This window comes from Oncorhynchus nerka, linkage group LG3, assembly GCF_034236695.1.
Source record: "Oncorhynchus nerka isolate Pitt River linkage group LG3, Oner_Uvic_2.0, whole genome shotgun sequence".
NCBI classification, from domain to species: Eukaryota; Metazoa; Chordata; class Actinopteri; order Salmoniformes; family Salmonidae; genus Oncorhynchus; species Oncorhynchus nerka.
The window spans coordinates 6,543,003-6,564,963 of record NC_088398.1 but is presented as its reverse complement, the minus strand read 5'-3'; the positions used below and the strand labels follow the sequence as shown (position 1 = coordinate 6,564,963).

The 21,961-nt window shown below is 50.3% G+C and overlaps 1 protein-coding gene across 1 annotated transcript in view; it reads right to left on the bottom strand.

The window, feature by feature from the left end:
* Positions 1 to 1,526: 1,526 nt before the first annotated feature.
* LOC115140753 (zyxin-like) overlaps positions 1,527 to 21,961 on the bottom strand; it is a 35,955-nt gene continuing 15,520 nt past the window's right edge. The window contains 4 exon segments of the mRNA XM_065007495.1: positions 1,527 to 4,176; positions 6,111 to 6,231; positions 15,684 to 15,862; positions 15,996 to 16,165. Of these exon segments, the coding sequence (XP_064863567.1) occupies positions 4,066 to 4,176; positions 6,111 to 6,231; positions 15,684 to 15,862; positions 15,996 to 16,165 (581 nt within the window). The 3' untranslated portion in view covers positions 1,527 to 4,065.

Below are 21,961 nucleotides of genomic sequence, written 5' to 3'. Positions count from 1 at the left end.
TCTTCACTGACATTTTCAACCTCTCCCTGTCAGTCTATAATACCAACATGTATCTGTGCCAAAGAACACTAAGGTAACCTGCCTAAATGACTACCGACCCTGAGCACTCACATCTGTAGTCATGAAATGCTTTGAAAGGCTGGTAATGGCTCACACCAACACTGCTATCCCAGAAACCCTAGACCCACTCCAATTTGCATACCGCACCAACAGATCCACAGGTGATGCAATCTCTATTGCACTCCACACTGCCCTTTTCCACCTGGACAAAAGGAACACCTACATGAGAATGCTATTCATCGACTACAGCTCAGCGTTCAACACCATAGTGCCCTCAAAACTCATCACTAAGCTAAGGACCCTGGGACTAAACACCTCCCTCTGCAACTGGATCATAGACTTCCTGACAAGCCACCCCCAGGTGGTAAGGGTAGGTAACAACACATCCACCATGCTGATCCTCAACATGGGGGCCCCTTAGGGGTGCGTGCTCAGTCCCCTCCTGTACTCCCTGTTCACTCATGACTGCACGGCCAGGCACAACTCCAACACCATCATTAAGTTTGCTGATGACACAACAGTGGCAGGCCTGATTACTGACAACGATGAGACAGCCTATAGTGAGGTCAGAGACCTGACCATGTGGTGCAAGGACAACAACCTCTCCCTCAATGTGATCAAGACAAAGGAGATGATTGTGGACTACAGGAAATAGAGGATCGAGCACGCCCCCATTCTCATCGATGGGGCTGTAGTGGAGCAGGTTGAGAGCTTCAAGTTCCTTGGCGTCCACATCAACAAACTAACATGGTCCAAGCACACCAAGACAGTCGTAAAGAGGGCACAACATTATTCCCCCTAAGGAGACTGAAAAGATTTAGCATGGGTCCTCAGATCCTCAAAAGATTTTACAGCTGCACCATTGAGAGCATCACTGCCTGGTATGGCAACTGCTTGGCCTCCGACCGCAAGGCACTACTGAGGGTAATGCATACGGCCCAGTACATCACCGGGGCCAAGCTTCCTGCCATCCAGGACCTCTATACCAGGCGGTGTCAGATGAAGGCCCCATAGTCATATACTGTTCTCTCTGCTACCACATAGCAAGTGGTACTGGAGCACCAAATCTAGGTCCAAGAAGCTTCTAAACAGCTTCTACTTTGCACCCCCTCGCTGCTACTACCGTTATTATCTATGCATAGCCACTTTAACAACCCTACCTGCATGTACATAATTATCTCAATTACCTCGACACCGGTACCCCCTGTATATAGCCCTGCTATTATATAGCCCTGCTATCGTTATTCACTGCTGCTCTTAATTATTTTTTCTGACTTTCTTCTTTATTTAAAAAAATATATTTTCTTAAAACTACATCGTAGGTTAAAGGCTTCAAAGTAAGCATTTCAGTGTAAAGGTCTACACCTGTTGTATTTGGCGCATGTGACAAATAACATTTGATTTGAGAGAGAGAGAGAGAGAAATACTATATTTGATGTGAGAGAATGGAGGACAATACTCAACAATAACTTCCAGGGGTAAAGACCTTTAATTATTGCAAATGCCAAACAGGCAAAATAAAACCACACAGGATTTAGGCTATTAGCAGTTTTATTTTGAGTACAGTAAAATTAAAGAAGAAAAAGAATGACATGTACAGGTAATTAATGTTGGCATGTTTGGAACCGTAAACATACACACACACATAAGAGGAATTTATCAAAACTATATGAAAAGAACAAGGCAATCATCATTAAATAAATGAGCAACGTGGTGTTTTTGAAGGCATCAACACACCAATGGTCTGACAGAAGACAAAGGCATGGTCACAAGGGTGGAATCATGTGTGCAAATAAAAAAACAAACAACTGACAATACTAAAGATGATACCGACGACCCAGATAACATGCATATGGAGTCTGTTTGGCCATATGGTTTAGGATGTTAGTTTGGTCATTAGGGTTGTGTTGCTATGCCAGGCTGAGGATTGTAATAAGGATGGGTGTTTGGTGCCAAACCAGTCTGAACAGGAGAGATAGGAATACTAGGGTGGAAATGGCAACTCACAAAGTTTCACAGAAAAATCACTGAAAATAAGTACTTATCAATGAAATACAGTATGGTAAGATTACAAGCAGAGTAAATATAACTGATATCGAGACATAAAAGAACACTAAGCTGAATAATGGAAACAGTGGTATTTATTGGAGTATTATGAGAAAGGAAGAGGAACAATATACTGTGTAAAGCACAAAAAACATGATTAAAACTTTAAGTGAATTTAAAGTGTGATGTGTTTGAGTGACGTGTTACTATCACCTTGAACTGTATTGGTTTGATCTACATGCTACTGCTACAGTCAATGACCTACTACACTCTTATGGAAAACAGACTGGCCATTTGATCTGTCGCATGTTTATAATACTTAAAACCCTGATTCAGAGCCAGTTCTATTATGTTATTCAGAGAGCTGCAAATGCCCAAAATACTAAGCATTTGTAAACGCAGGTGTATAGTGCAAAAATCCATGAGTTTACCTTTAGGTGAATTGAATTAATGAGAGGTAATATCTCTATGTTACTCATTAGATATCTTAACACGCCTGCACACTACATAAAAAGGCGTTCAAGAGCGCTTCACTGAGGATGATAGGATTATACTGTACTGTAGGTCCTGGAAGTTGCCCCTAACTACTGATGCAGGATCCGATGTTTCCCCTCCATCCCCTTTAAATTAAGATTAGGGATGAGGTAGGGTAATCTGATCCTAGCGGTTAAGAGCAACTTCTGCCTGTAGCGTAGGTTCTGTTCATGTGGTTCAAGCCATGTGGTCCTCTTTAAACTACAGCACTCTATTTAACATGAGGAGACCATAGGAATGGAATCTGTGCTTGGCTAACTTTTGACCTTTGTTCTAGGTAGTGTCTCTAATCATGATCTTAAATCTTCTATTATTTTGCCAAATAAATAAATGGTCATTTTGATCGTATTGTACCCTCATTCTGTGCTTGACAAACTGGTGAGAGTAACCGACAGTGATCTGTAGCTATGCATGCCTATAAAGCAACAAACACACACAACAAAAACAAACGAGAGCGACATTCACATATTTTTGTTGTTTTTTTGCACTCAGTTTTTAGCCCAAGAGGAACTACATTTCCTACAGCACACTGCTCTGCTACATTGTGTCTGGTGGGATATGTAGTTCTCTAGAAAGCACTCTCTAAAGGCAGTTAAGTAACTTGTATGTTTGCAGGCACTCCAAAGTGCTTCCGGTGCCACCAGCCCACCAGAACTCAGCCCTATGGGAGGTGCAGGGGAACATGAATTAGTCCACCTTAAACTTTTGTTCAACTCCTCGTGCACTGGGGTCAGGGGGTTACACTAAACTTCTGGGAAAAGTTGCCAGTAGGCACAGATCTAAGATCTAACCATAATCAGTAAGGGGGGGATTGCAAGACTGACCCAAGATCAGCATTTAGGGTCAACTTCATCTTACTATGTCTCACTCTGAAATACTTCCACTCTTTTCCTTCTGTACCACTGAAAAGTGAAAGACAAATCAAAGTTTTAAGGCTGAAACCTTCTCAACATGTTTTCCTATCAGTGGAGAGAGAAGAGGAGAGGAAACCATCTTTGACTGTTGGGACACAGCCCATGACTAAGCTATACTTGTGCAAGTCATGCTGGGAATTTAAGCATAAACAAAAAATGGCCTTGATAACACTGGCATTAACACAAGGGGAGAAGGGGAGGAGGAATGGAGTCTCTCAGTGCAGTACATTACCTCTGGACTGAGAGGGGCAATAAGCAGAAAGAGGAGAGAGACATAACGACATCTGCATGCAAACATACTCGCTTTCACTCACTCACTCACTCACTCACTCACTCACTCACTCACTCACTCACTCACTCACTCACTCACTCACTCACTCACTCACTCACTCACTCACTCACTCACTCACTCAAGTAAAGCCCTGTTGCAAAGACAGAATGGTGGAAGCTGAATGGATCCCGTCTTGGATTTGGTTCAAAGTTAGACTTGAATAACAGATGTGTCCACCAATCACTGCATAGCCTTGGCCCGCTGGGTGTGGCACTTCATGCACAGGATCCTGCCGTCCAATGGGTAGCAGCCGTCTGCGTCCGCCTCTATGGAGAGGGGGCGGGAACAATCCTGCAACCAGGAAGAGAGACTTCAGGACGTGCAGAAGGTCACTGGAAAACAGTTACATCCAAACCACGCAGGGACTCCATTCCAACTGTTAAGATATTTAACCATCTCTTCATAATACATCTTTAGGAGTTCATCTTTACATCTGGCACCTTCTTTACAGTTCCTCGCAAAAGTATTCATCCCCCGTGGCGTTTTTCCTATTTTGTTGCATTACAACCTGTAATTTAAATTGATTTTTATTTGGATTTCATGTAATGGACATACACAAAATAGTCCCCAGAAAAATTACTTGTTTAAAAAAATTCTATAAAATAAAAAACTGAAAAGTGTTGCATGCATATGTATTCACCCCCTTCGCTATGAAGCCCCTAAATAAGATCTGGTGCAACCAATTACCTTCAGAAGTCACATAATTAGTTAAATAGATTGCACACAGGTGGACTTTAAGTGTCACATGATCAGTCACATGATTGATAGATAGATATACACATACACCTGTTCTGAAAGGCCCCAGAGTGTGCAACACCAGTAAGCAAGGGGCACCACCAAGCAAGCAGCACTATGAAGACCAAGGAGCTCTCCAAACAAGTCAGGGACAAAGTTGTGGAGAAGTACAGATCAGGGTTGGGTTATAAAAAAATATCAGAAACTTTGAACATCCCACAGTGCACCAGTAAATCCATTATTAAAAAATGGAAAGAATATGGCACTACAACAAACCTGCCAAGAAAGGGCCGCCCACCAAAACTCATGGACCAGGCAAGGAGGGCATTAATCAGAGAGGCAACAAAGAGACCAAAGATAAACCTGAAGGAGCTGCAAAGCTCCACAGCAGAGATTGGAGTATCTGCCCGTAGGACCACTTTATGCCGTACATTCCAAAGAGCTGGGCTTTACAGAAGAGTGGCCAGAAAAGCCATTGCTTAAAGTGTTCGCCAAAAAGCATTTGGGAGACTCCCCAAACATATGGAAGAAGGTACTCTGGTCAGATGAGACTAAAATTGAGCTTTTTGGCCATCAAGATAAATGCTATGTCTGGCGCAAACCCAACAACTCTCATCACCCCGAGAAACGCTCTTCCCCCCGAGAATGCTCTTCACCCCGAGAACGCTCATCACCCCGAGAACGCTCATCACCCCGAGAACCCTATCCCCACAGTGAAGCATGGTGGTGGCAGCATCATGCTGTGGGGATGTTTTCATCGGCTGGGACTGGGAAACTGGTCAGCATTGAAGGAATGATGGATGGTGCTAAATACAGGGAAATTATTGAGGGAAATCTGTTTCAGTCTTTCAGAGATTTGAGACTGGGACGGAGGTTCACCGTCCAACAGGACAATTATCCTAAGCATACTGCTAAAGCAACACTCCAGATGTTCATGGGGAAACATATAAATGTATTGGAATGGTCTAGTCAAAGCCCAGAGCTCAATCCAATTGGAAATATGTGATATGACAAAGATTGCTGTACACCAGCAGAACCCATCCAACTTGAAGGAGCTGGGGCAGTTTTGCCTTGAAGAATGGGCAAAAATCCCAGTGGCTAGATGTGCCAAGCTTTTAGAGACATACCCCAAGAGACTTGCAGCTGTAATTCCTGCAAAAGGTGGCTCTACAAAGTATTGACTTTGGGGGGGTGAATAGTTATGCACACCCAAGTTCTGTTTTATTGTCGTATTTCTTGCATCTTCAAAGTGGTAGGCATGTTGTGTAAATCAAATTATACAACTTTAATTCCAGGTAAGGCAAAAATACCTCACAGCGGTACTACTTTAGATGTAGCAGGTCTGTTGTCCTTACCTCACAGCGGTACTACTTTAGATGTAGCAGGTCTGTTGTCCTTACCTCACAGCGGTACTACTTTAGATGTAGCAGGTCTGATGTCCTTACCTCACAGCGGTACTACTTTAGATGTAGCAGGTCTGTTGTCCTTACCTCACAGCGGTAGCACTTGAGGTGGAAGTTCTTGTCGAGGGCCACGACTCTGACGGTCTCTTGACTGCCGGCGTCAGGAACTATGGGCTCATTACAGCTCACACACAGGGGAGAGAAACGCCTACAGGCAAGGGGACAGAGAGGACATTAGACTGTACCACACACACAGAGGGGAGAGAAACACCTACAGGCAGGGGGACAGAGAGGACATTAGACTGTACCACACACACACAGGGGAGAGAAACGCCTACAGGCAGGGGGACATAGAGGACATTAGACTGTACCACACACACAGAGGGGAGAGAAACACCTACAGGCAAGGGGACAGAGAGGACATTAGACTGTACCACACACACACAGGGGAGAGAAACGCCTACAGGCAAGGGGACAGAGAGGACATTAGACTGTACCACACACACAGAGGGGAGAGAAACGCCTACAGGCAGGGGGACAGAGAGGACATTAGACTGTACCACACACACACAGGGGAGAGAAACACCTACAGGCAGAGCGACAGAGAGGACATTAGACTGTACCACACACACACAGGGGAGAGAAACGCCTACAGGCAGGGGGACAGAGAGGACATTAGACTGTACCACACACACACACAGGGGAGAGAAACGCCTACAGGCAGGGGGACAGAGAGGACATTAGACTGTACCACACACACACAGGGGAGAGAAACACCTACAGGCAGGGGGACAGAGAGGACATTAGACTGTACCACACACACAGAGGGGAGAGAAACACCTACAGGCAGGGGGACAGAGAGGTCATTAGACTGTACCACACACACACAGGGGAGAAAAACGCCTACAGGCAGGGGGACAGAGAGGACATTAGACTGTACCACACACACAGAGGGGAGAGAAACACCTACAGGCAAGGGGACAGAGAGGACATTAGACTGTACCACACACACAGAGGGGAGAGAAACGCCTACAGGCAGGGGGACATTGAGGACATTAGACTGTACCACACACATCCAGGGGAGAGAAACACCTACAGGCAGGGGGACAGAGAGGACATTAGACTGTACCACACACACCCAGGGGAGAGAAACACCTACAGGCAGGGGGACAGAGAGGACATTAGACTGTACCACACACACACAGGGGAGAGAAACGCCTACAGGCAGGGGGACAGAGAGGACATTAGACTGTACCACACACACAGAGGGGAGAGAAACGCCTACAGGCAGGGGGACAGAGAGGACATTAGACTGTACCACACACACAGAGGGGAGAGAAACGCCTACAGGCAGGGGGACAGAGGACATTAGACTGTACCACACACACAGAGGGGAGAGAAACGCCTACAGGCAGGGGGACAGAGGACATTAGACTGTACCACACACACACACAGGGGAGAGAAACGCCTACAGGCAAGGGGACAGAGGACATTAGACTGTACCACACACACACAGGGGAGAGAAACACCTACAGGCAGGGGGACAGAGAGGACATTAGACTGTACCACACACACACAGGGGAGAGAAACGCCTACAGGCAGGGGGACAGAGGACATTAGACTGTACCACACACACACAGGGGAGAGAAACGCCTACAGGCAGGGGGACAGAGAGGACATTAGACTGTACCACACACACACACAGGGGAGAGAAACGCCTACAGGCAGGGGGACAGAGAGGACATTAGACTGTACCACACACACACAGGGGAGAGAAACGCCTACAGGCAGGGGGACAGAGAGGACATTAGACTGTACCACACACACACAGGGGAGAGAAACACCTACAGGCAGGGGGACAGAGAGGACATTAGACTGTACCACACACACACAGGGGAGAGAAACGCCTACAGGCAGGGGGACAGAGAGGACATTAGACTGTACCACACACACACAGGGGAGAGAAACACCTACAGGCAGGGGGACAGAGAGGACATTAGACTGTACCACACACACACAGGGGAGAGAAACACCTACAGGCAGGGGGACAGAGGACATTAGACTGTACCACACACACACAGGGGAGAGAAACACCTACAGGCAGGGGGACAGAGGACATTAGACTGTACCACACACACACAGGGGAGAGAAACGCCTACAGGCAGGGGGACAGAGGACATTAGACTGTACCACACACACACAGGGGAGAGAAACGCCTACAGGCAGGGGGACAGAGGACATTAGACTGTACCACACACACACAGGGGAGAGAAACGCCTACAGGCAAGGGGACAGAGGACATTAGACTGTACCAATCACACACAGGGGAGAGAAACGCCTACAGGCAGGGGGACAGAGAGGACATTAGACTGTACCAATCACACACAGGGGAGAGAAACGCCTACAGGCAGGGGGACAGAGAGGACATTAGACTGTACCACACACACACAGGGGAGAGAAACACCTACAGGCAGGGGGACAGAGAGGACATTAGACTGTACCACACACACACACACAGGGGAGAGAAACGCCTACAGGCAGGGGGACAGAGAGGACATTAGACTGTACCACACACACACAGGGGAGAGAAACGCCTACAGGCAGGGGGAGAGAGGACATTAGACTGTACCACACACACACAGGGGAGAGAAACACCTACAGGCAGGGGGACAGAGAGGACATTAGACTGTACCACACACACACAGGGGAGAGAAACGCCTACAGGCAGGGGGACAGAGGACATTAGACTGTACCACACACACACAGGGGAGAGAAACGCCTACAGGCAAGGGGACAGAGAGGACATTAGACTGTACCACACACACACAGGGGAGAGAAACACCTACAGGCAAGGGGACAGAGAGGACATTAGACTGTACGACACACACACAGGGGAGAGAAACACCTACAGGCAGGGGGACAGAGAGGACATTAGACTGTACCACACACACACAGGGGAGAGAAACGCCTACAGGCAGGGGGACAGAGAGGACATTAGACTGTACCACACACACCCAGGGGAGAGAAACACCTACAGGCAGGGGGACAGAGAGGACATTAGACTGTACCACACACACACAGGGGAGAGAAACGCCTACAGGCAGGGGGACAGAGAGGACATTAGACTGTACCACACACACAGAGGGAGAGAAACACAGGCAGGGGGACAGAGGGACTGAGAAACACCTACAGGCAGGGGGACAGAGGACATTAGACTGTACCACACACACCACAGGGGAGAGAAACACCTACAGGCAGGGGGACAGAGAGGACATTAGACTGTACCACACACACACAGGGGAGAGAAACGCCTACAGGCAGGGGGACAGAGAGGACATTAGACTGTACCACACACACACAGGGGAGAGAAACGCCTACAGGCAGGGGGACAGAGAGGACATTAGACTGTACCACACACACAGGGAGAGGGCCTACAGGCAGGGGGACAGAGAGGACATTAGACTGTACCACACACACAGAGGGGGAGAGAAACGCCACAGGCAGGGGGAGGAAACGCCTACAGGCAGGGGGACAGAGAGGACATTAGACTGTACCACACACACAGAGGGGAGAGAAACGCCTACAGGCAGGGGGACAGAGAGGACATTAGACTGTACCACACACACAGAGGGGAGAGAAACGCCTACAGGCAGGGGGACAGAGGACATTAGACTGTACCACACACACAGAGGGGAGAGAAACGCCTACAGGCAGGGGGACAGAGGACATTAGACTGTACCACACACACACAGGGGAGAGAAACACCTACAGGCAAGGGGACAGAGGACATTAGACTGTACCACACACACACAGGGGAGAGAAACACCTACAGGCAGGGGGACAGAGGACATTAGACTGTACCACACACACACAGGGGAGAGAAACGCCTACAGGCAGGGGGACAGAGGACATTAGACTGTACCACACACACACAGGGGAGAGAAACGCCTACAGGCAGGGGGACAGAGAGGACATTAGACTGTACCACACACACACAGGGGAGAGAAACGCCTACAGGCAGGGGGACAGAGAGGACATTAGACTGTACCACACACACACAGGGGAGAGAAACGCCTACAGGCAGGGGGACAGAGAGGACATTAGACTGTACCACACACACACAGGGGAGAGAAACACCTACAGGCAGGGGGACAGAGAGGACATTAGACTGTACCACACACACACAGGGGAGAGAAACACCTACAGGCAGGGGGACAGAGGACAGGCTGTACCACACACACAGGGGGACCTACAGGCAGGGGGAGGACATTAGACTGTACCACACACACAGGGGAGAGAAACACCTACAGGCAGGGGGGACACATTAGACTGTACCACACACACACAGGCAGGGGGGACAGAGGACATTAGACTGTACCACACACACACAGGGGGAGAAACGCCTACAGGCAGGGGGACAGAGGACATTAGACTGTACCACACACACACAGGGGAGAGAAACGCCTACAGGCAGGGGGACAGAGGACATTAGACTGTACCACACACACACAGGGGAAACGCCTACAGGCAAGGGGACAGAGGACATTAGACTGTACCAATCACACACAGGGGAGAGAAACGCCTACAGGCAGGGGGACAGAGAGGACATTAGACTGTACCAATCACACACAGGGGAGAAACGCCTACAGGCAGGGGACAGAGAGGACATTAGACTGTACCACACACACACAGGGGAGAGAAACACCTACAGGCAGGGGGACAGAGAGGACATTAGACTGTACACACACACACACAGGGGGAGAAACGCCTACAGGCAGGGGGACAGAGAGGACATTAGACTGTACCACACACACACAGAAACGCCTACAGGCAGGGGGACAGAAACGCTGTACCACACACACACAGGGGGAGAGAAACACCTACAGGCAGGGGGGAGAGGACATTAGACTGTACCACACACACACAGGGGAGAGAAACACCTACAGGCAGGGGGACAGAGAGGACATTAGACTGTACCACACACACACAGGGGAGAGAAACGCCTACAGGCAGGGGGACAGAGGACATTAGACTGTACCACACACACACAGGGGAGAGAAACGCCTACAGGCAAGGGGACAGAGAGGACATTAGACTGTACCACACACACACAGGGAGAAACACCTACAGGCAAGGGGACAGACAGAGGACATTAGACTGTACCACACACACACAGGGAGAGAAACGCCTACAGGCAGGGGGACACACAGGGGAGAGAAACACCTACAGGCAGGGGGACAGAGAGGACATTAGACTGTACCACACACACACAGGGGAGAGAAACGCCTACAGGCAGGGGGACAGAGGACATTAGACTGTACCACACACACAGGGGAGAGAAACGCCTACAGGCAGGGGGACAGAGGACATTAGACTGTACCACACACACACAGGGGAGAGAAACGCCTACAGGCAAGGGGACAGAGGACATTAGACTGTACCACACACACACAGGGGAGAGAAACACCTACAGGCAGGGGGACAGAGAGGACATTAGACTGTACCACACACACACAGGGGAGAGAAATGCCTACAGGCAAGGGGACAGAGAGGACATTAGACTGTACCACACACACACACACAGGGGAGAGAAACGCCTACAGGCAGGGGGACAGAGAGGACATTAGACTGTACCACACACACACAGGGGAGAGAAACGCCTACAGGCAAGGGGACAGAGAGGACATTAGACTGTACCACACACACACAGGGAGAAACGCCTACAGGCAGGGGGGAGAGGACATTAGACTGTACCACACACACACAGGGGAGAGAAACACCTACAGGCAGGGGGACAGAGAGGACATTAGACTGTACCACACACACACAGGGGAGAGAAACACCTACAGGCAGGGGGACAGAGAGGACATTAGACTGTACCACACACACACAGGGGAGAGAAACACCTACAAATCAAATCAAATTTTATTTGTCACATACACATGGTTAGCAGATGTTAATGCGAGTGTAGCGAAATGCTTGTGCTTCTAGTTCCGACAATGCAGTGATAACCAACAAGTAATCTAACTAACAATTCCAAAACTACTGTCTTATACACAGTGTAAGGGGATAAAGAATATGTACATAAGGATATATGAATGAGTGATGGTACAGAGCAGCATACAGTAGATGGTATCGAGTACAGTATATACATATGAGATGAGTATGTAGACAAAGTAAACAAAGTGGCATAGTTAAAGTGGCTAGTGATACATGTATTACATAAGGATGCAGTCGATGATATAGAGTACAGTATATACGTATGCATATGAGATGAATAATGTAGGGTAAGTAACATTATATAAGGTAGCATTGTTTAAAGTGGCTAGTGATATATTTACATCATTTCCCATCGATTCCCATTATTAAAGTGGCTGGAGTTGGGTCAGTGTCAATGACAGTGTGTTGGCAGCAGCCACTCAATGTTAGTGGTGGCTGTTTAACAGTCTGATGGCCTTGAGATAGAAGCTGTTTTTCAGTCTCTCGGTCCCAGCTTTGATGCACCTGTACTGACCTCGCCTTCTGGATGATAGCGGGGTGAACAGGCAGTGGTTCGGGTGGTTGATGTCCTTGATGATCTTTATGGCCTTCCTGTAACATCGGGTGGTGTAGGTGTCCTGGAGGGCAGGTAGTTTGCCCCTGGTGATGCGTTGTGCAGACCTCACTAACCTCTGGAGAGCCTTACGGTTGAGGGCGGAGCAGTTGCCGTACCAGGCGGTGATACAGCCCGCCAGGATGCTCTCGATTGTGCATCTGTAGAAGTTTGTGAGTGCTTTTGGTGACAAGCCGAATTTCTTCAGCCTCCTGAGGTTGAAGAGGCGCTGCTGCGCCTTCTTCACGACGCTGTCAGTGTGAGTGGACCAATTCAGTTTGTCTGTGATGTGTATGCCGAGGAACTTAAAACTTGCTACCCTCTCCACTACTGTTCCATTGATGTGGATAGGGGGGTGTTCCCTCTGCTGTTTCCTGAAGTCCACAATCATCTCCTTAGTTTTGTTGACGTTGAGTGTGAGGTTATTTTCCTGACACCACACTCCGAGGGCCCTCACCTCCTCCCTGTAGGCCGTCTCGTCGTTGTTGGTAATCAAGCCTACCACTGTTGTGTCGTCCGCAAACTTGATGATTGAGTTGGAGGCGTGCGTGGCCACGCAGTCGTGGGTGAACAGGGAGTACAGGAGAGGGCTCAGAACGCACCCTTGTGGGGTCCCCGTGTTGAGGATCAGCGGGGAGGAGATGTTGTTGCCTACCCTCACCACCTGGGGCGGCCCGTCAGGAAGTCCAGTACCCAGTTGCACAGGGGGGTCGAGACCCAGGGTCTCGAGCTTGATGACGAGCTTGGAGGGTACTATGGTGTTGAATGCCGAGCTGTAGTCGATGAACAGCATTCTCACATAGGTATTCCTCTTGTCCAGGTGGGTTAGGGCAGTGTGCAGTGTGGTTGAGATTGCATCGTCTGTGGACCTATTTGGGCGGTAAGCAAATTGGAGTGGGTCTAGGGTGTCAGGTAGGGTGGAGGTGATATGGTCCTTGACTAGTCTCTCAAAGCACTTCATGATGACGGAAGTGAGTGCTACGGGGCGGTAGTCGTTTAGCTCAGTTACCTTAGCTTTCTTGGGAACAGGAACAATGGTGGCCCTCTTGAAGCATGTGGGAACAGCAGACTGGTATAGGGATTGATTGAATATGTCCGTAAACACACCGGCCAGCTGGTCTGCGCATGCTCTGAGGGATGGGGATGCCGTCTGGGCCTGCAGCCTTGCGAGGGTTAACACGTTTAAATGTCTTACTCACCTCGGCTGCAGTGAAGGAGAGACCGCATGTTTTGGTTGCAGGCCGTGTCAGTGGCACTGTATTGTCCTCAAAGCGGGCAAAAAAGTTATTTAGTCTGCCTGGGAGCAAGACATCCTGGTCCGTGACTGGGCTGGGTTTCTTCTTGTAGTCCGTGATTGACTGTAGACCCTGCCACATGCCTCTTGTGTCTGAGCCGTTGAATTGAGATTCTACTTTGTCTCTGTACTGACGCTTAGCTTGTTTAATAGCCTTGCGGAGGGAATAGCTGCACTGTTTGTATTCGGTCATGTTACCAGACACCTTGCCCTGATTAAAAGCAGTGGTTCGCGCTTTCAGTTTCACGCGAATGCTGCCATCAATCCACGGTTTCTGGTTAGGGAATGTTTTTATCGTTGCTATGGGAACGACATCTTCAACGCACGTTCTAATGAACTCGCACACCGAATCAGCGTATTCGTCAATATTTTTATCTGACGCAATACGAAACATGTCCCAGTCCACGTGATGGAAGCAGTCTTGGAGTGTGGAGTCAGCTTGGTCTGACCAGCGTTGGACAGACCTCAGCGTGGGAGCCTCTTGCTTAAGTTTCTGCCTGTAGGCAGGGATCAACAAAATGGAGTCGTGGTCAGCTTTTCCGAAAGGGGGGCGGGGCAGGGCCTTATATGAGTCGCGGAAGTTAGAGTAACAATGATCCAAGGTTTTACCACCCCTGGTTGCGCAATCGATATGCTGATAAAATTTAGGGAGTCTTGTTTTCAGATTAGCTTTGTTAAAATCCCCAGCTACAATGAATGCAGCCTCCGGATAAATGGTTTCCAGTTTGCAAAGAGTTAAATAAAGTTCGTTCAGAGCCATCGATGTGTCTGCTTGGGGGGGGATATACGGCTGTGATTATAATCGAAGAGAATTCTCTTGGAAGATAATGCGGTCTACATTTGATTGTGAGGAATTCTAAATCAGGTGAACAGAAGGATTTGAGTTCCTGTATGTTTCCTTCATCACACCATGTCTCGTTAGTCATGAGGCATACGCCCCCGCCACTCTTCTTACCAGAAAGATGTTTGTTTCTGTCAGCGCGATGCGTGGAGAAACCCGTTGGCTGCACCGCATCGGATAGCGTCTTCCCAGTAAGCCATGTTTCCGTGAAGCAGAGAACATTGCAGTCTCTGATGTCCCACTGGAATGCTACCCTTGCTCGGATTTCATCAACCTTGTTGTCAAGAGACTGGACATTGGCAAGAAGAATGCTGGGGAGTGGTGCGCGATGTGCCCTTGTCCGGAGTCTGACCAGAAGACCGCTACGTTTCCCTCTTTTTCGGAGTCGTTTTCTTGGGTCGCTGCATGCGATCCATTCCGTTGTCCTGTTTGTAAGGCAGAACACAGGATCCGCGTCGCGGAAAACATATTCTTGGTCGTACTGATGGTGAGTTGACGCTGATCTTATATTCAGTAGTTCTTCTCGACTGTATGTAATGAAACCTAAGATGACCTGGGGTACTAATGAAATAACACGTAAAAAAAACAAAAAACTGCATAGTTTCCTAGGAACGCGAAGCGAGGCGGCCATCTCTGTCGGCGCCGGATTACAGGCAGGGGGACAGAGGACATTAGACTGTACCACACACACAGAGGGGAGAGAAACGCCTACAGGCAGGGGGACAGAGAGGACATTAGACTGTACCACACACACAGAGGGGAGAGAAACGCCTACAGGCAGGGGGACAGAGAGGACATTAGACTGTACCACACACACCCAGGGGAGAGAAACGCCTACAGGCAGGGGGACAGAGAGGACATTAGACTGTACCACACACACAGAGGACAATACCTGAGAGAGAGAGAGAAAGACAAGGAGATGAGAGGCCGTACCTGTGGTAGTCTGGGACACAGTATGGGTTGTTGTTGTCGTCGGTGATGAAGGGCGCCCCCTCCAGGCTGCAGGCGCAGGTGCAGCAGCGGAAACAATGGGCATGGAAACACTGGCCCACCGCCTTCAACACACGGTCTGTAATACGCTCCCCACACCGAGAACACACCGCCAGAGAACTCTGTAGAGACACACATACAGGAGGGTGGGAGAGAGAGCAAACACGTTACATGTCTTTGTGTGTGAGAGAGTGAATTAATTACTATAAGCTTTTTGTGCATGTAATTTCTGTGTGTGTACATGTGTGTACTCACAGTGTAGCAGTCGTCACACTGTGGCGTCCCGTCCTTGTCGTAGAACTGCATGCCCTGCAGGGGGCGATGGCAGCTCATACAGCAGAAACAGTCAGAGTGGAAGAGTTTGTTCATGGCTCTCACTGCAGGCTGGGAACGAGACAGAGCCTCACCACACTTACCACATACCTCTGAAAGAGAGATGAGGAGAGAGAGAGAGATGAGGAGAGAGGGAGTGGAGAGGGAGAGATGAGGAGAGGGAGAGAGAGAGAGAGAGAGAGATGAGGAGAGAGAGGGAGATGAGGAGAGAGAGATAGAAAGGGAGAGAGGACAAAGGTAGAGGACGAAGAGAGAGGGGATACTAGTTGGTTGATGCTGACAGAGGCAGAGCCCAGTCAATCCTATTCCACACAGTCATTAAGTCATTACCACAGACATACTGGTCTAACACCAATGAGAGAGAGGAGGGAGGAGGCTCCTTACTGCCTAATTACCCTGATCAATCATTTTGATGAAAGGCCAATCAGCACCTCAGCCCAGCAGCACCCCAGCCCATCTGCACACCAGCCCAGTCTACTAGCACTACAGCCCAGTCGACTAGAACTACAGCCAAGTCGACTAGAACTACAGCCAAGTCGACTAGAACTACAGCCCAGTCGACTAGAACTACAGCCCAGTCGACTAGAACTACAGCCCAATCAATCAGAACCAATAGCATACTGAGTGTTTTCAGGCAGGAACTGGACAAGATAATGACGCTCTGATAATAGAGTTCGTTCTGACACGATGGGTATGGTATTATGAAACAATGAACTAGTGTAGGTGATGAATGGAGCGTGTACCTGTAGGTGCTGAACGGAGGGTGTGTGTGTGTGTGTACCTGTAGGTGCTGAACGGAGGGTGTGTGTGTGTACCTGTAGGTACTGAACGGAGGGTGTGTGTGTACCTGTAGGTGCTGAACGGAGGGTGTGTGTGTACCTGTAGGTACTGAACGGAGGGTGTGTGTGTGTACCTGTAGGTGCTGAAAGGAGGGTGTGTGTGTGTACCTGTAGGTGCTGAACGGAGGGTGTGTGTGTGTACCTGTAGGTGCTGAAAGGAGGGTGTGTGTGTGTACCTGTAGGTACTGAACGGAGGGTGTGTGTGTGTACCTGTAGGTGCTGAAAGGAGGGTGTGTGTGTGTACCTGTAGGTGCTGAGGTGATGAAAGGAGGGTGTGTGTGTACCTGTAGGTACTGAACGGAGGGTGTGTGTGTGTGTACCTGTAGGTGCTGAAAGGAGGGTGTGTGTGTGTACCTGTAGGTGCTGAAAGGAGGGTGTGTGTGTACCTGTAGGTGCTAGGTGCTGAAAGGAGGGTGTGTGTGTACCTGTAGGTGCTGAGGTGCTGAACGGAGGGTGTGTGTGTACCTGTAGGTGCTGAGGTGCTGAACGGAGGGTGTGTGTGTACCTGTAGGTGCTGAGGTGATGAAAGGAGGGTGTGTGTGTACCTGTTGGTGCTGAGGTGATGAATGGAGGGTGTGTGTGTACCTGTAGGTGCTGAGGTGATGAACGGAGGGTGTGTGTGTGTACCTGTAGGTGCTGAACGGAGGGTGTGTGTGTACCTGTAGGTGCTGAACGGAGGGTGTGTGTGTACCTGTAGGTGCTGAACGGAGGGTGTGTGTGTACCTGTAGGTGCTGAGGTGATGAATGGAGGGTGTGTGTGTACCTGTTGGTGCTGAGGTGATGAACGGAGGGTGTGTGTGTACCTGTAGGTGCTGAGGTGATGAACGGAGGGTGTGTGTGTACCTGTAGGTGCTGAGGTGATGAATGGAGGGTGTGTGTGTACCTGTTGGTGCTGAGGTGATGAATGGAGGGTGTGTGTGTACCTGTAGGTGATGAGGGTGTGTGTGTACCTGTAGGTGATGAACGGAGGGGTGTGTGTGTACCTGTATGAAGGTGCGGAGGGGTGTGTGTACCTGTAGGTGCTGAGGACGGAGGGTGTGTGTGTACCTAGGTGCTGAAAGGAGGGTGTGTGTGGTGTAGGTACTGAACGGAGGGTGTGTGTGTACCTGTAGGTGCTGAAAGGAGGGGTGTGTGTGTACCTGTAGGTGCTGAGGTGATGAATGGAGGGTGTGTGTGTACCTGTTGGTGTGTACCTGAGGTGCTGAACGGAGGGTGTGTGTGTGTACCTGTAGGTGCTGAAAGGAGGTGTGTGTGTGTACCTGTAGGTGCTGAAAGGAGGGTGTGTGTGTACCTGTAGGTGCTGAACGGAGGGTGTGTGTGTACCTGTAGGTGCTGAGGTGCTGAACGGAGGGTGTGTGTGTACCTGTAGGTGCTGAACGGAGGGTGTGTGTGTACCTGCTAGGTGCTGAACGGAGGGTGTGTGTGTACCTGTAGGTGCTGAGGTGCTGAACGGAGGGTGTGTGTGTACCTGTAGGTGCTGAGGGTGAGTGTGTACCTGTAGGTGCTGAACGGACCTGTTGGGGTGTGTGTGTACCTGTAGGTGCTGAACGGAGGGTGTGTGTGTGTACCTGTAGGTGCTGAGGTGATGAGGTGCGGAGGGTGTGTGTGTACCTGTAGGTGCTGACGGAGGGTGTGTGTGTACCTGTAGGTGCTGAGGTGATGAATGGAGGGTGTGTGTGTACCTGTTGGTGCTGAGGTGATGAACGGAGGGTGTGTGTGTACCTGTAGGTGCTGAGGTGATGAACGGAGGGTGTGTGTGTACCTGTAGGTGCTGAGGTGATGAATGGAGGGTGTGTGTGTACCTGTTGGTGCTGAGGTGATGAATGGAGGGTGTGTGTGTACCTGTAGGTGATGAACGGAGGGTGTGTGTGTACCTGTAGGTGATGAACGGAGGGTGTGTGTGTACCTGTAGGTGCTGAGGTGATGAAAGGAGGGTGTGTGTGTACCTGTAGGTGCTAGGTGATGAACGGAGGGTGTGTGTATACCTGTAGGTGATGATGACGGAGGGTGTGTTTGTACCTGTTGGTGCTGAGGTGCTGAACGGAGGGTGTGTGTGTACCTGTAGGTGCTGAACGGAGGGTGTGTGTGTACCTGTAGGTGCTGAACGGAGGGTGTGTGTGTACCTGTAGGTGCTGAACGGAGGGTGTGTGTGTACCTGTAGGTGCTGAACGGAGGGTGTGTGTGTACCTGTAGGTGCTGAAAGGAGGGTGTGTGTGTGTACCTGTAGGTGCTGAGGTGATGAACGGAGGGTGTGTGTGTACCTGTAGGTGCTGAGGTGATGAATGGAGGGTGTGTGTGTACCTGTTGGTGCTGAGGTGATGAACGGAGGGTGTGTGTGTACCTGTAGGTGCTGAACGGAGGGTGTGTGTGTACCTGTAGGTGCTGAACGGAGGGTGTGTGTGTACCTGTTGGCGCTGAGGTGATGAATGGAGGGTGTGTGTGTACCTGTAGGTGATGAACGGAGGGTGTGTGTATACCTGTAGGTGATGAACGGAGGGTGTGTTTGTACCTGTAGGTGCTGAGGTGATGAACGGAGGGTATGTGTATACCTGTAGGTGATGAACGGAGGGTGTGTGTATACCTGTAGGTGATGAACGGAGGGTGTGTTTGTACCTGTAGGTGCTGAACGGAGGGTGTGTGTGTACCTGTAGGTGCTGAGGTGATGAACGGAGGGTATGTGTATACCTGTAGGTGATGAACGGAGGGTGTGTTTGTACCTGTAGGTGCTGAGGTGATGAACGGAGGGTGTGTGTGTACCTGTAGGTGCTGAGGTGATGAACGGAGGGTGTGTGTGTACCTGTAGGTGCTGAACGGAGGTGTACCTGAGGTGCTGAACGGAGGGTGTGTGTGTACCTGTAGGTGCTGAGGGGTGATGACCTGGAGGTGCTGAGGTGATGAACGGAGGGTGTGTGTGTACCTGTAGGTGCTGAGGTGATGAACGGAGGGTGTGTGTGTACCTGTAGGTGCTGAGGTGATGAACGGAGGGTGTGTGTGTACCTGTAGGTGCTGAGGTGATGAACGGAGGGTGTGTGTGTACCTGTAGGTGCTGAACGGAGGGTGTGTGTGTACCTGTAGGTGCTGAGGTGCTGAACGGAGGGTGTGTGTGTACCTGTAGGTGCTGAGGTGATGAACGGAGGGTGTGTGTGTACCTGTAGGTGCTGAGGTGATGAACGGAGGGTGTGTGTGTACCTGTAGGTGCTGATGAACGGAGGGTGTGTGTGTGTACCTGTAGGTGCTGAGGTGATGAACGGAGGGTGTGTGTGTACCTGTAGGTGCTGAGGTGAAGGAGGGTGTGTGTGTACCTGTTGGTGCTGAAACGGAGGGTGTGTGTGTACCTGTAGGTGCTGACCGGAGGGTGTGTGTGTGTACCTGTAGGTGCTGACGGAGGGTGTGTGTGTACCTGTAGGTGCTGAAAGGAGGGTGTGTGTGTACCTGTAGGTGCTGAGGTGATGAGCAGAGGGTGTGTGTGTACCTGTAGGTGCTGAACGGAGGGTGTGTGTGTGTACCTGTAGGTGCTGAGGTGATGAACGGAGGGTGTGTGTGTACCTGTAGGTGCTGAACGGAGGGTGTGTGTACCTGTTGGTGCTGAGGGTGTGGTGATGTAGGTGCTGAACGGAGGGTGTGTGTGTGTACCTGTAGGTGCTGAACGGAGGGTGTGTGTGTACCTGTAGGTACTGAAAGGAGGGTGTGTGTGTACCTGTAGGTGCTGAGGTGATGAGCAGAGGGTGTGTGTGTACCTGTAGGTGCTGAGGTGATGAACGGAGGGTGTGTGTGTACCTGTAGGTGCTGAGGTGATGAACGGAGGGTGTGTGTGTACCTGTAGGTGCTGAACGGAGGGTGTGTGTGTACCTGTAGGTGCTGAGGTGATGAACGGAGGGTGTGTGTGTACCTGTAGGTGCTGAACGGAGGGTGTGTGTGTACCTGTAGGTGCTGAAAGGAGGGTGTGTGTGTACCTGTAGGTGCTGAGGTGATGAACGGAGGGTGTGTGTGTACCTGTAGGTGCTGAGGTGATGAGCAGAGGGTGTGTGTGTACCTGTACGTGCTGAGGTGATGAACGGAGGGTGTGTGTGTACCTGTAGGTGCTGAACGGAGGGTGTGTGTGTGTACCTGTAGGTGCTGAACGGAGGGTGTGTGTGTACCTGTAGGTACTGAAAGGAGGGTGTGTGTGTGTACCTGTAGGTGCTGAACGGAGGGTGTGTGTGTACCTGTAGGTGCTGAAAGGAGGGTGTGTGTGTGTACCTGTAGGTGATGAACGGAGGGTGTGTGTGTACCTGTAGGTGCTGAGGTGATGAGCAGAGGGTGTGTGTGTACCTGTAGGTGCTGAGGTGATGAACGGAGGGTGTGTGTGTACCTGTAGGTGCTGAACGGAGGGTGTGTGTGTGTACCTGTAGGTGCTGAGGTGATGAACGGAGGGTGTGTGTGTACCTGTAGGTGCTGAACGGAGGGTGTGTGTACCTGTTGGTGCTGAGGTGATGAACGGAGGGTGTGTGTGTACCTGTAGGTGCTGAACGGAGGGTGTGTGTGTGTACCTGTAGGTGCTGAGGTGATGAGCAGAGGGTGTCTGTGTACCTGTAGGTGCTGAGGTGATGAACGGAGGGTGTGTGTGTACCTGTAGGTGCTGAGGTGATGAACGGAGGGTGTGTGTGTACCTGTAGGTGCTGAACGGAGGGTGTGTGTGTACCTGTAGGTGCTGAGGTGATGAACGGAGGGTGTGTGTGTACCTGTAGGTGCTGAACGGAGGGTGTGTGTGTACCTGTAGGTGCTGAAAGGAGGGTGTGTGTGTACCTGTAGGTGCTGAGGTGATGATCGGAGGGTGTGTGTGTACCTGTAGGTGCTGAGGTGATGAGCAGAGGGTGTGTGTGTACCTGTACGTGCTGAGGTGATGAACGGAGGGTGTGTGTGTACCTGTAGGTGATGAACGGAGGGTGTGTGTGTACCTGTAGGTGCTGAGGTGATGAGCGGTGGGTGTGTGTGTACCTGTAGGTGCTGAGGTGATGAACGGAGGGTGTGTGTGTACCTGTAGGTGCTGAACGGAGGGTGTGTGTGTGT